We start from the raw sequence: 13,381 nt of genomic DNA, 5'->3' as shown, positions 1-13,381 counted from the left end.
ATGTTGAAAACGCACATCGGGCAACTGGCGCGCCCCGAAACCACAGCCGACCGCGACGTTCTGAAAACCCTTATTCAGCGTACACAGCGCTTGGAGGCCCACCTGCACAAAGTGGAGGTCACCCTGACCCGGTCCAAGCCCGGGCCACGCATACCGACGCGCCCCACCGCGTCCACGCCGCCCTCCATCCGCGCAAAGCGAGCGCTTTCCGTCCTGCTGACGGGGCTCAACTCGAGCAATTGCGCGAAGCGTTTGGGAAACATGGCCGGACATGATTCACCTGACATCACGGACGACGAGCGCGATCGTATCGTCCGAAGGAAGACCGAGGCCATTGTGGGAAAGCCGATACTACTCTCGTCGACGGGCAAGGTCAAGGCCACCCCTATCCGCGATGACTCCATCGCCGCTACGCTCAAGCGCGCCGCGCGCGGTACTGATCTGTCGCTCGTCCAGATCCATAGCAGCAACGGTGTCCTTTTCGAGTGCCGCAACGTCTTCCGCGCCTATATGTGGTTCAAGCAAGTCGACCCTCCGACGGAAAAGCGCACCCCCGCCGAATTGCGCCACTCATACAATGTCCCCGAGCATATCGCGTTTTTCGGCATCGACGAACGAAACATCTCCCGCTGGAGCCGCTCGCAGTACGGCGTCTTTAATGTCGTGTCGGAGCGAGCAAACGCCGCCATTCGCTTTTACATGAACCGCGAGACCACCGGCGAAGATGCCTTCGTCGCCCTTGTCAAGTGGCTCAGTAGACACAAGTCGCTCTTCACGGCCAAGTGCGAAAGGCGTCGCGTCGCGTTTGATGCGTCTCGCGGCATGTTTCTGCCGCCCTGCGTGTACCCCTTCGAGGAGGACGCCTCACCGCGCTTCACGCGCGGCTCCATCCCGCTGAGACATATCAGCAGCAACCCCGCCCCGCCCACCGTGCGTCTCCCCGCAGGATCCGCAGCACAGCAACAGGCGCAAGTGCAGGCCGCGCATGCAAACGCACCCAACAGCGGGCCGCAACAGTCAAGAGGTGGGACTGCCGCTGCGCACGCTGCCGCCGCTGCAGCACAACAAGCTCGTCGGCAGGGACAGTCGATCGCTAAGCAGCAACCCGTACCGGTCACCATGGGCGCAACTCGTGCCCCTTCCGTGGACACGAGGGCCGCCCAGAACCGCCAGCGCTGAGAGCTCCGCCGCAGCTTGGACGGGATACTAGGTATGACGGCTACAACATGCTTCAGTCAAGACACAACGGCTCTAATCACACGTCTCAAAGTCCAAGTAACATCGCTCAGTACCGCGTCAACAGCTTGACGACATCGCCTCGACCGCTCACCTTGACAACATCCATCGGTCTTTCCCCCATATTATTAGTCGCTGCCAAGTCGGCACCAAGTAACAGGAGCTTCTGCACGACGGCCGGGGCCCCGTCATCCTGCCTGGCCACGGCCAAGTGCAGCGGGGTGTTGCCGTGTGCGTCCGTCATATTAACGAGTAGCGCGGCGTCGTCAGTGCGGTGGGCAAAATCCTGTCGCGCGCCACCCACGCCTCGCGCAAGCTCGAACAGGGCGGACACAGTGATGGCGTCTGCCTGCGCCGCGGCGGCGTGCAGCGCAGTCTGGCGGTCATCGGATCGCTGGACCAGGGCGGTGGCAATGAGGCCTTTGCGGATCATGCGGGTCATTTGCGAGATGTCGCCGAGGCGGGCGGCGCGGAACCATTCCTCTGCCACTGACGGTGGCGGAGACGCGGGGCTGGATCTGCACGTCGTGCGGTAACGGGGGGTGCGGTTTGGCGGAATGCTAGTGACATGTGGTTTGTTGGGTGCGTTTCGGAGGCGGCGATTGATTTGTGGGAGTGGAGATACGAAGGCGTTCATTATTGGAAAGCGTTTTGTACCAAGAACAGGTCAACTGGTCGGTCTTTGGCCTGGTGTATAGAAAAAGGTTGGGCGAGGCAGGGTTGCAAGAAGGGGCAATTGCGATCAGGTAAGAAGAGGGGGGCGAGCCCCAGGACTGATGTTTAGAGGCAAGCATGTGAAGTTTGGTAGGACGAAAAGAAATTGTCAATTTTTTAGCCCAACCACGGCTAATCCTTTATGTAAAGATGTGAAGTACTACTGTTCTATATCCTTCTGCGCTAGGGGCTTCCGTCAAAAGGATTCCAGCGCTCCCTGAAGGACTAGGCTCAAGGCCTATCTTAAGTTGTTCGAATAGTTTGCTGAGTATGGGGACAAAGAAGAGAAGCACGATGATCGATATGCTCCGGCCTGACAAAGGGCACGACACAGACCATATCTTGGTAGTGAGCAAGCGAAACGAAAGCGAAAAGGAAGCAACTGTTGGAAGGCCTAGTTTCGCAGTGGCAAAAGGCGAAAGATGATGTCACCACAAGTCAAAATGTATTTTCCTGACTGATATGTGCTCGATAGGCATGGAAACATTGTGAGGTTTGCGTTGCATCAAGATATATTGCAGTGACGCCCGAGTGTCCTTCGGGATCATTTTCAGGAGAGTTGGCAAAGTGGCACTCTACTGTAGAGCATCGTTGAGACTTGCCTCTTTGGTATGTTCGAAAGTTGCAATGCACAGCTTCGAATCGCAACTCATGCTTTACAGTTTGTTGGCTCTTTCTTGTTTCGATGTTTTGTGTACATTTGTAAACTGCCACCGCGGTGCTTCACTACGTAGATGCTACCCTTGGGTATATTTGCCAAGGACGGATACATTAAAAGTACAGTATAATAATGCACGTCCAAATTGACGTTCTACACTGGCGGAATAGTTGTTGATGCTGAGGCAAAATGAAGGTCCTTTTGAAATATGAGCGAAAAAGTGAAGAAGAGGTTTCGGCGGAAATTTGGAGATATCCTGAGAGCACCGTGAGTGACCCCGTGTGATCCTGAGCTGAAGCGAACGGCAAAATTTGAAGAGAGCGGCAGGCCGCTTCTGCAACCCCGTCTGTTGTGCCAACACAGGAACGAATTGTAGATATGATCTTTGTACACGGTCTCAGCGGTGCGACGTGGCGGCAGAAACGAGGAACTCTCCTGCCTATGTCATCAAATCGCGGGGTTTTCCGAGGGTACAACCGGCGAAAACAGATATGTACGGGCCAAGTGGGGGGGCGTGAGGAACGCCACTTGGACGGCAGTGCGAGTGGGGGCACAGATTCGCGTCGATTGCCCAGACTAAGTATACGGGAAAGGTATACAAGTGTGCAGGATTGCGCATTCAGGGCCTCTGCGATGCAGGAAAATCTTGGAATAAAATGATTAAATTTAGGGGGTGCAACAGGCGCCCCTTTCCGGCGGCGAATACCGAATCCGCCAACTCGGGCATGATACGGCAAAGTAGATTTGCGAGGCGGTAAACAACGCGCTAGCTACAGTACACGTGTAGAGGTTTGCAGTGGCGGCTACGGCGACCCTATTTGGAGTCCAAGTTGCCTGACACTGGGTCCTCACAAGTCTTGGACCCAGTGTCAGGCAACTCGCTGTCATTTTTTAAATGACCCTTTTTATATTTTATATTAGTGTCACCTCTGAAGAAGGCCTGGCATACCACAAAAAGCGGTGTTCAGAAACCTCGGTACAGTAAGCTGTACTGTAAAACACACTCGTGCAGCACGGCGACTGCCGAACCTTGTCTTCGCCCATTCGCCTTCCTCCACTCGTCTGCCATTACCCGCACAGTTGTGTACCCTCTCAACGTTACCCAAAACGGGCGTAAAGTTTACCTGCCTAATGCGTACTGATATGCATAGACAGAGTCTCGGCCCCCTCCCAGGACCCGAACGTGCCCCCCGCCGCCCATTGCCACGAATACTCGCTGTGCTGGCCCCTCACCACCAAAAACTCATGCTACAATCCGTTGCGGAAAAAAGGCGTTCCCGCCTCGTCCCCTATGAGAACTGTAGGCGATTTCCCCCCTCACGATTCAGTTGCTTACCCGCATTCCCTTGCAATACCCATCATCACCCCCCCCCCCCCCCCCCCCCCCCCCTCCCCCCCGTCTTACCACTCGTCTCCATGTCCGCCGTGTCTGCTTATTTCAATACGACACGTCGTTCTGTACCTAACCGTCCACCGCCGTCCCTCGCTGCCCGTAGCCGCCGCCCCCCCTCTCCACCCTTCGCAATGGGTTTGGGTTTCAAGAAAACCGTCGTCTCGCACGCCACTTTAACCTCCCTCATCCTCGTCTTGGTAGTATATCTGGTCATCTCCGTCAACCATCTCCATTCCTCCACATGTCCTTCCCTGTTCTCCTTCGCAGCCGAGCCCGCTGCCCCCGAGACCACCCGCATCTCCGGGGCTCAGACGCGTCGCAACAGGCCCATGCCGGTGTGCGCAGCCTCTAACCATCGCGCAAAATCCTTCCTCATGGTCTTTATGGGACACAGTGGCTCCACGGCCATCATCTCAGAGCTCAGCTCCAATTCCCGTGCCTACGTGAATAAGAAGGAGCCCGTCGACCACCAGGAAACGTTCAACACCACAGCCGCTCTGTTGTATACCCGCGACTTTTTCGAGAAGGGAATCGCAGAAGGAAAGACCCCTGGTTTCAAGATTCGCCCCACCCACATTCTTACCGAGCCTGATAAATGGCGCAAGCTCGCCCTCGACTATGACACACGTATCATATGGCAGTATCGAAGGAATCTGTTCAAGTCAGCTGTGGGTGAGTACTCACGCCGCTATTTGAACGATACCAGTATTGTCAAGGGGCTCGATAGCAAGGAAGAGGCTGACAACAGATGTAGTTTCGGCGTCGGTTGTTCGTATCCGATTGATGATGTGCCGTTCTTCCATGACCTGCTTCGAGGCAAGATGAACAGCCAGAGGAAGATCTCGGCCGCAGTTCATGCCGTGTCGGGTGGCAGGGGCTGCGTGAGAGAGCTTCCTTACGAGGATTATTTGTACGAGAGGGAGGAAACTTTAGCGGATGTGTTTCGCTTCTTGGGGCTGCCGCAAGAGCCCACAGAGCCAGAGCGGTTTAAGGCCACAGGCGATAACATGTGCAGCGTTGTGGAAAACTGGGCAGAGCTATGTCAAAATTTTTACGGATGCGCACTTTGGCAGCATATGCTAGATGATCCCAAGAACGGTTGCACATGTCCGCTCACCAGCACACCAACTACCTATTGTCAAATGTACCTCGAGTAGCTCTTCGTGCTCGTCGAGGAGCAGAAAAGGTTAATTTATTGTTTCGAAACACTGTTTTCGTGTGTGCTTTTTCTGCTGAGCAGTTGAATTTTGTTAGGGTTTGAATCATCCGCCAACGCCAGCAGCTGCCGATGCCGTGATACGAAGTAACTCCGTTGTCAAAATCGCTTTTGACATGGCCACAAGCACTGAATTATGAGCTGAAGCAACCGGCTTCCAACATCGTGATGGGTGGCGCTTATTTTCCTTAAACACCTCTCGCGATCAAGTTGCAAGGGTATTTTCACGAAAAATCTGAGATTTTTTTTTGTCTTTTTGGAACCAGAGCACTGCTTACGAGGCTTCCTTGTCCGAGCTCGAAGAGCGAAGAGAAGATGCTCCTGAGTGAAGAGTTGAGAGTGTCCCTCACTTCCACCCATAAACCCCGTTCTGCTTCCCCTCGCTGCATTGCAGTCGAGTGTCTAGGTGACAAATAGCCTCAGAATAGTTCACTTTTCAACCTCCTTTTCCTCCGTTTGCATTTACCCGACAAGAGCAGGAAAAGTATCCTCGCTACCGCAACTGTACGAGGTATTACGGTACATTCCAATGTGCACTACTTGCTGTATAGTCATCTTTAAAAAAGTGTTCCCCGAACAAGCACTCCTGTGCAACCTTGAAGCCTTTGTATTTTTGACCAAGTACTCAGCAATGATTGCCTTCTCATGGTGCCATGGTGCCATGGTGCCAGGCACCATGAGAAGGCAATCATTCGAGTACAGGGGGGTACCCTATTTAGTGCTACCCCCTGTACCGTGATATAATAGGCACTAAATCGGGTTTGGCACAAGAACGGTAACGTAACAAGAAGACTGTATTTAACTACGCAAACCCATCAAGGTCGTATGTTCCTGCTACTTGCGTGGCTTGAGAGCCTCAAATATGATGAGTCTGGCCTTGTACAAATGTGAAGACGCATCAGGTTGCGAGAGAGCTATCGCTGCCGCCTCTAATTTTTGAGAAATCATTCGCTGCTTCGATCAAGGAGAGAGAACGAGACTGACTAGCATTAGAAATCTCCTCCATCAGTTTATCTGTATGCTCTGCTTCAGTTCGCCCAGATAAAACACACCCAGACCCATCCATTTCCTCCATAATTCTCTCCACATCTTCTAGAGCTTCTGTCTTCATGGCCTATCGGACTTCACTTGAAGCCTCTACCACAACCCAATCATTAATATTACTTTCATTTAACGCGGCAATATCAGCGGCATCCCTTTGGTCATTAACAGTGCTCACATTTTGCATTTTTGGCCTGGAGATATCCCTAATGCCTGTTATGTGCGAAAAATCGCACTTAACAACAAAATTGGGACATGACCGTTTCGCCCTTATGTGCGAAAAAGTGGCCCATAGAGCCGTTACGAGGGCTAACTTGGCATCGCTCTGACTCAAAAACGGCTGTGTCAGATCCAGTTGTGCGGCGACACTTTGCCTCGGGCGCCTTTTTCAGTCGCTCATGGCTTTTCACTTTGGCAATTGGACAAAAATTGGGCCACAAAGATGCCTCACAGTGCCGTCTCCCCAATGGCTTCTCCAGGGCATTCGAACACGACTCTTCCCGCCCTTCTCTCCACGATGACCACTCCTGGCAGCCCAGTGGGCGAAGACGGTGCTCCTTTGGCGCGAACATTGGGTGGGGAACACGTTGGAATCTCAGGAGCAAATTTAGTGGAGGAGAATGACAGTCCCAATGCTTGCCTCCGCAACGATCAAGAGGGAGGGGTAGAGATGCGACTGGACAGGATCTACTGGAGTCTGATGCGAAGTTCAAGTCTATTGAGAAATACCGCAACTCACTGAACAAAGTTCAGGCTACTGGTGATTTCATGATTGACGTCGCCCAAGAAATGCTCAGCTATGCAGCGAGTATCCAGTTGCAAGCTGGAACTGATAATGGGACGGAAACGAGACAAGAGACAAGCACGCAGGAATCTAAAAGGCTTATAAGCCTGGCACATTCTAAAAAGCGCAACAGGCTCGCGTTTTTTAATTCTACCGATGGCATTGCGGTGCGTCTTTTAGTGCGGGGACACCATGTTGGACAGGGATTGCTACAGTATTGTGCTTTATGTGGTCAGCACACCACGGGATATCGGGACCATCGTACCACTTTCAGATGTGACATCTGCTCTGTACATCTCTGTCTGAGAGTACCACGAGGGTTCAGGAAAATCTGTTCGCAAATTTAGCACAGCTCAAAGCACTTAGAGGTGCGAAGGATTCCAGCAAGAACTTCATCACGTAGCAGGCAGGGGAATAGCGAGACGGAGAGTTCTTCAGCTAATCAAGGAAGCGGTTCAATGCACGAAAGTTTTATTGAAGGACAGGATAGTGGCGAGGAAGAATTTTTCAACAATGAAGAAGAAATCACCCCTCAGGCAAGGATGCAGGAAGCGGAAAATGTTCCGCCATCCCGAACTACACGGTTTAATACTAGACTGGCATCAACTCGCGGAATTTCCGAACAAGCAGAGAGAACCTCGGAGCAAAGATCCAAAAAAAGGAAGCGCACATAAGAGCGTGTTAACAAATTAGGGAAGTTGTCACAAAGCCAGCCCTTTGAGTAAACAGGGCCCAGTTATGTGCGTTGTTTTGCACATAAGACCCTTTTTAAGTTGCCTAACCCACCTCCTAGACCTCGACTTTGACGTTCTGTCTCTCCGGGGCTATTTACGGTACCGCCCCCAAAAGTAGTAGAGGAAAGCAGCTACACGTCCACAATGGCTCTATGTTCTCATTTTTCTAGGTTCTTTCATGGTCACTTAGTTATGGGCCGTCAAAGTTAATGTTCGATTTTTCGCACATTAAAATCTGGCATTAGGGATATTGGAGATATAGACCCGACATATCTTTTAAAAAAGATTCCATGGCGTCCTTCGGGAATCGCTCGATGGGCCGTGGGGGTACTTGTTTATCATACGTTTTGGTGTAGAGCCGTTTGAGTAGCACTAAACCGGGTCATGTACTATATATGGAGGCACTAAATCGGGTACCCCCCTGTACCCTTCCCCGAGGGGGCAATTTGGTAATTATTTTGACGGAGCCTAACAAGTGTTTTATGGCACTATCCTGGGCTACCAAAAAGCGTCTGCTACAGCCAGTGGGATGTCCATGTGCCATAGACGACGAAAGGACGCCGGCGAAAACAACCTGTTTGAAGCCATTTGACATTTTCACACACGTGCAGAAAGGGCTCAAATGAGAAAAAGGGGCAATTTGGTAATTTTAGTTATGAACCGGAAAGCAACAACAGAGATTGCACAACCTCATCTTCACCGCCTTTATCCTTCCTGAAGGCATGCTTCGAGAGTGTACGGCTCATTGCCGCACCGTACCTCGCCCCAGACGTGGACGACAAATGCTCGTCGCGTGCGGAAGAGAGCGGTATCTGGTTTACTGATCCCGACGTTGACTTTGCACGTCCATTTTCACTCGACAATCGCAGCTGTACGCGCTTGCGTTCCCGTTTTGCCTTCTTCTCACCTTTGAGTCGCTTTTCCGTAGCTAGTTTTACGTCTCTCTCTTTTCGGCTTTCAATTATTTCGTCCAAAGTCAGATAGAGAGCAGGTGTCCTTATTTGCAAATCAACACTTTTCGGACGACTTGCAATTGAACTCTTACTTTTCGAGGAACGTGTGCTTGTCATAAGGAATTTGTTCACACTCCTGCTCTTCCTCAACAATATTTCAACATCACGGAGTCCTGATGTGGGGTCATTTGCAGCCTCCGAAATGTTTTTGAGCTTGCGAAAAGTCTGATTGTCGGGGTTGCGAGTTCTATTTGCGGCATTTACTAAAGCTGCCTGGCAACTTTTCGGGTCATATGGCACCGCATTTGGTCCTTGTCTCTTAAACCTGTCGGGAATGAAAAGTTCATTGGCCATAACCCGTCTTTTCGAAGCTCAACTTAATCTATCAACAGTGATGTCACTGTAAGCCAATGTCGCCACCATCAGATTTGAAGGGAATGGCATGCCATTTCGGTCTGTTGGAGTGGCAAGATTTATCCACTCATTACATTCTTACCCTCTACAATGAAAAAGGGTGGTATTTTGTGACCAGAGGCAGAAACAACCACCACAATTGTAATATGCTTGTTGTTTTTCTAGCTTGACAAGCCACATACCCGCCATGATTAGTAAGTGAGGAACCGAATACTTTATTTCTCACTCTATATTGGCAGTATACAGCTGTCTCGTCGAGGTTACAAAGCCGCGTCGGGTCCCTGAATATGCTTGGATGGGAATTTTGAACTTTTTCAATGCTTCAGAGAACGTTGACATATGTGTAAAATTCTCAGCCGCCAACTTTGCCACAACTTAGTTCTCACTTTTTCGGTAAGTGATGTCTGTATTCACTGTCTGCCATTGCCGGATGGTGTCTTGAGATGGGCTGACAGATTATGTGCCAAATCCTGGACGTCCATCAGACGCTATCTCAGTCATAATATTCCGCACATCACCATTTGAAAGTGCGAAACCCTTTTCAGCTGCATATAAAATCCTTTTCTTAATCAAACTAGACTCTTGTTCACTAATAACTGGGCGGCGTCCTCTGCAATGGGCTTCGGGAGATAGGAGGGCGTAGATTTTCGATTCATCATGCCTGTGGGATAACTCCTCTCCGCCCTGGGTTGGGTGAGAGGCGGAGGCTTTAGCGAAGGAGCACGCCGCGCGGACGCGACGCGCTAATTAAACCGATCGGACGAGCTCGCGAAAAGGGAGTGGCTCACTGGCCGGTTACGCGCAGTCGCCCCGTGGTGCGTGAACGGGAGCGACCGGTAACGGGTTAGAAGCCAGCGCGCGCGACAGACAACCGAAAACGGACGGACGTAGGCGCAAAAGGGACGGGGGCGAGCTTGCCCCAGTTTACTGGTGGGGACGGGTGTCAGGTCTTAACCCCTCAGAGGGACGCCTCGGACACTTGTCGCAGTATACAGTACCTGCCGCCTAGTGCGTACCAGGTACTGTACGCCATTAAAAAGCTAGCGCCTCAATTCCTAATTACCGCGCGGACGCTGCAGCTACACGTGTGTACTACTGTACAAACGCGCTGCTTACAGACTACCACACGGATGCCACGTGTGCTAGCGTACACGAGTCATACTGGTAGACTACCGCTTGGCCGACACGTGCACTACTGTACACGTACGCCAGATTACGACCGCTCGGCACGCGCGCGCTCCCTACACGTGGGCACACCCGCCCACGTGTCCACCGTGCACGGCCGCATGAATCTGCGTCCATTTGCGCGGGATCCATCCGGTACGAGCTGCCTCGCGGTGGGCAGTCGCACGCGGCTGGCTGCCGGGGCTGCATAGCACGTGCGCGGCTTGTTTTCCCCAGAGGCTTTTGCGCGAGCGAGCGTCCGAGCGGTGCGACCGAGAGCGGCCGAAACTTGCGCTACGCATGCACGCTTGATCCTTGTTGGCGCGAGCGCCAATACCGGTCGATAAACGGCTGTGGAAGCCCATCGGCGGGCTCGTAGGTGTCGTCCGAAGCGGTATATCCATACCACCGGACCTTGTAGTCGATCCCGCCGCGCGTAGTACGGTGTCCGACAATGCGGTCAACGACGTACTCCGCTCTTTGCGTTGCGGATTGTGCGTCCGACTCGGTAGATGGGGCCGGGGTGACGGTATCCCCCCGGCCCGCGCGGCATCTTCGTAACGCGGTCGATGCTCACGCGATTTTCCACGCCGTCCTGCTCGATGAGGACCGTGGTGTCCGTAGCGGAGTGCACGCGAAACAGACCCTCTGTCTTCGGTAGTAGTTTGACAGAGAGCTCGTCCGTTCCGGCCGTACCTTGCGCACGCGTGCGTCGCTCGACGCTTGTCAACGGGCGGGGCGGGCGATCAACGTTGACAAAATCGCCCGCCACAACGACCGGACGGAAGCGGACCTTCTTGTCAAAATCGTCCTTGTACCGCTTTTGCGATGCGGTTAATTTCGTCCGAGCGCGGCCGAGAGCGTCGCGAAGCTTTCGCAGCGTAGCGCGCTTGTACTGCACCGGGGTCCGCGGGTCCTCTCGATGGGTCCCCGCGTCCTGCGGCACAGTACCGGGGAGGATTAAACCGGACGGTGGCCGCGTCAACACCAGGTCGAACGGAGTTGTCTCCGTCGACCGGTGGACCTGCGTATTGTACGCAAAGGTCAGCGGCTGCACGTAGTCGTCCCAATCGCGCTCGTGCTCCTCCACGTAGTGCCGGAGGCGTTGCACCAGCGTGCGATTGAACCGTTCGGTCTGCCCATTCGACTGGGGGTGGTAGGCTGTCGTGAGATAATGCCGCACCCCCAGGAGGGCGCATACCGCGTCGAAGAACTTCGCAGCGAACTGGGGGCCATTGTCGGTTAGTACGTAGCGCGGCGCTCCGTAAACGTAGACCCAGTTGTCTAAAAACGCGTTTGCGACGACCGAAGCGGTTGTGGTCCGGAGCGGGATACTGCGCGTTAGCTTGGAGAACCGGTCGGTAATTACCAACACGTGGTGGTTTCCGTGCGCGGTCTTGGGCAGGGGCCGCAGGAGGTCCATCGCGACAGACTCCAAGGGGCCCGCGCGGGGAACAGCATGAGATCCTTTTGGTTCTTGACAAGCGTCACGCGGGTCGCAGCACACGAGGTGCAATTCCGTACGGTCGAAAACGCGTCGCTGGCCATGTGTGGCCAGTATTACTCCCTGCCAAGGGTGTAGTACATACGCGTCGCTCCCTGGTGACCTGCCAACCTCGGATGGTGTGCCAGGTACAGTACGCGGGGGCGCAACCGAGTCGGTACCACGCGCTGCAGGGTTCCGTCCAACGGGGACATCCTCACGAGAAATCCGTAACGGTCGATGTCGAACTTCGAGTTCGGCGTCCCGACGGTTTCCGTGGCGAAGCGACAGAAGGCGTCCTCAGCTTGTTCGCGTAGAAATTCCTCAACCGAGATGGACGCAGCGTCGCGTTCCTCGGGAGTTATCGCGAGCGCGTGACAACCGTCCGGACGGTCTTGCGGCGGGTCCCAGTGCACATTGTCCAGGAGGGCCTTGCTGCCCTCATCGTACTGGACGGCGAAGCACGGGACCTCATCATCGACCGGTTCGGTGTCTCCTCCATCGGTACGTAAGCGCGATACGCCGTCCGCGAGTTGGTGCTTGACGCCTGGGCGGTACTGTACCACGTAGTCGTACTCCGCCAAGCGCAGGCGCCAGCGAGCGAGCCGACCGGAAGTGTCCGCTAAATTGAGGACCTAGCGTAGGGCCTCGTGATCCGTGCAGAGGTTGAACGCGCTTCCGTATAGGTACGGCCGTAGGGTGAGGATGCTCCACACTACGGCCAAGCATTCCTTTTCGGTAGTCGTATAATTGCGCTCCGCATCGGTCAACGCGCGGCTCCAATATCCGATCGGTCGGGTACCTCCATCGGGTTGCTCCTGTAGAAGAGCGCAACCCACTTGGTGTCCGCACGCGTCGGTGTCCAGCGTATATTTCCGTCCGTAGCGGGGCAGCGCGAGGATTGGCGGCGCCACGAGGCGCCGCTTCAATTCCTCAAACGCCGCGTATTCCGTATCGGTTAATATCTCGAACTCGTAGGGCTGATTCTTGCCGGTCTTCTTGTTCAGCGGCGCGGCGATCCTCGCGAATCCTTGCACAAACCGTCGGTACACGTTTCACATCCCGAGAAAGGATCGCAGTTCCGTTTGGTTCGTAGGCGCGCGCGCGCGCTCGATCGCGATGACGCTGCGTCGCTCCACCTCCAACCGTCCCGGACGAATGACGTGCCCGAGATAGGTTACGGAGGTGTCGAAAAACGCGCACTTTGCCAATTTTAGCGACACGCCCGCGGTATGTAGAAGCCGTAGTACCTCCCGCACGTGTGCCATATGTTCCGTAACGGTTCGCGAGTAGACGATGACGTCATCGAGGTAGACCAGCGCGGTCTCCCATTTCACGCGGGACAGGATGATGTCGACCGCTCGTTGAAATGTCGCGGGCGCGTTTTTGAGACCGAGCGGCATGCGTAGAAAGCGGTAGAGGCCCGAATGCGACGCGAACGTTGTTTTATCGCGGTCCTCCTCGGCGATCTCCACCTGCCAATACCCGCTATTACAGTCTAGCGTGGTAAAGACAGTGGCATCGCCGAGCGAGTCGATACATTCGTCCATGCGCGGTAGTGGGTAGGAGTCGCGAACCGTAACGGCGTTTA

General features: G+C 54.0%; 2 protein-coding genes; both read left to right on the top strand.

The window, feature by feature from the left end:
• Positions 1–2,121, top strand: CHC_T00003392001 (hypothetical protein). XM_005714827.1 is given in 2 exon segments: positions 1–1,179; positions 1,180–2,121. The coding sequence occupies 1 exon segment, from the start codon at positions 1–3 to the stop codon at positions 1,177–1,179; it is 1,179 nt and encodes a 392-aa protein (XP_005714884.1). The 3' UTR covers positions 1,180–2,121.
• Positions 2,122–3,739: 1,618 nt separating this feature from the next.
• Positions 3,740–5,794, top strand: CHC_T00003391001 (hypothetical protein). XM_005714826.1 is given in 2 exon segments: positions 3,740–5,158; positions 5,159–5,794. 1 exon segment carries the CDS (start codon positions 3,740–3,742, stop codon positions 5,156–5,158), a length of 1,419 nt encoding a protein of 472 aa, XP_005714883.1. The 3' UTR covers positions 5,159–5,794.
• The last annotated feature ends 7,587 nt before the right edge of the window (positions 5,795–13,381 follow it).

Source organism: Chondrus crispus, genomic scaffold, assembly GCF_000350225.1.
Source record: "Chondrus crispus Stackhouse genomic scaffold, scaffold_188, whole genome shotgun sequence".
In the NCBI taxonomy this organism is placed as follows: domain Eukaryota; phylum Rhodophyta; class Florideophyceae; order Gigartinales; family Gigartinaceae; genus Chondrus; species Chondrus crispus.
This window is presented reverse-complemented; position numbering and strand designations above follow the sequence as displayed.

Bases quoted from the DNA above. Each gene is read 5' to 3' on its own strand.
- CHC_T00003391001 (XM_005714826.1), top strand. From the start codon at position 3,740: ATGCGTACTGATATGCATAGACAGAGTCTCGGCCCCCTCCCAGGACCC.
- CHC_T00003392001 (XM_005714827.1), top strand. From the start codon at position 1: ATGTTGAAAACGCACATCGGGCAACTGGCGCGCCCCGAAACCACAGCC.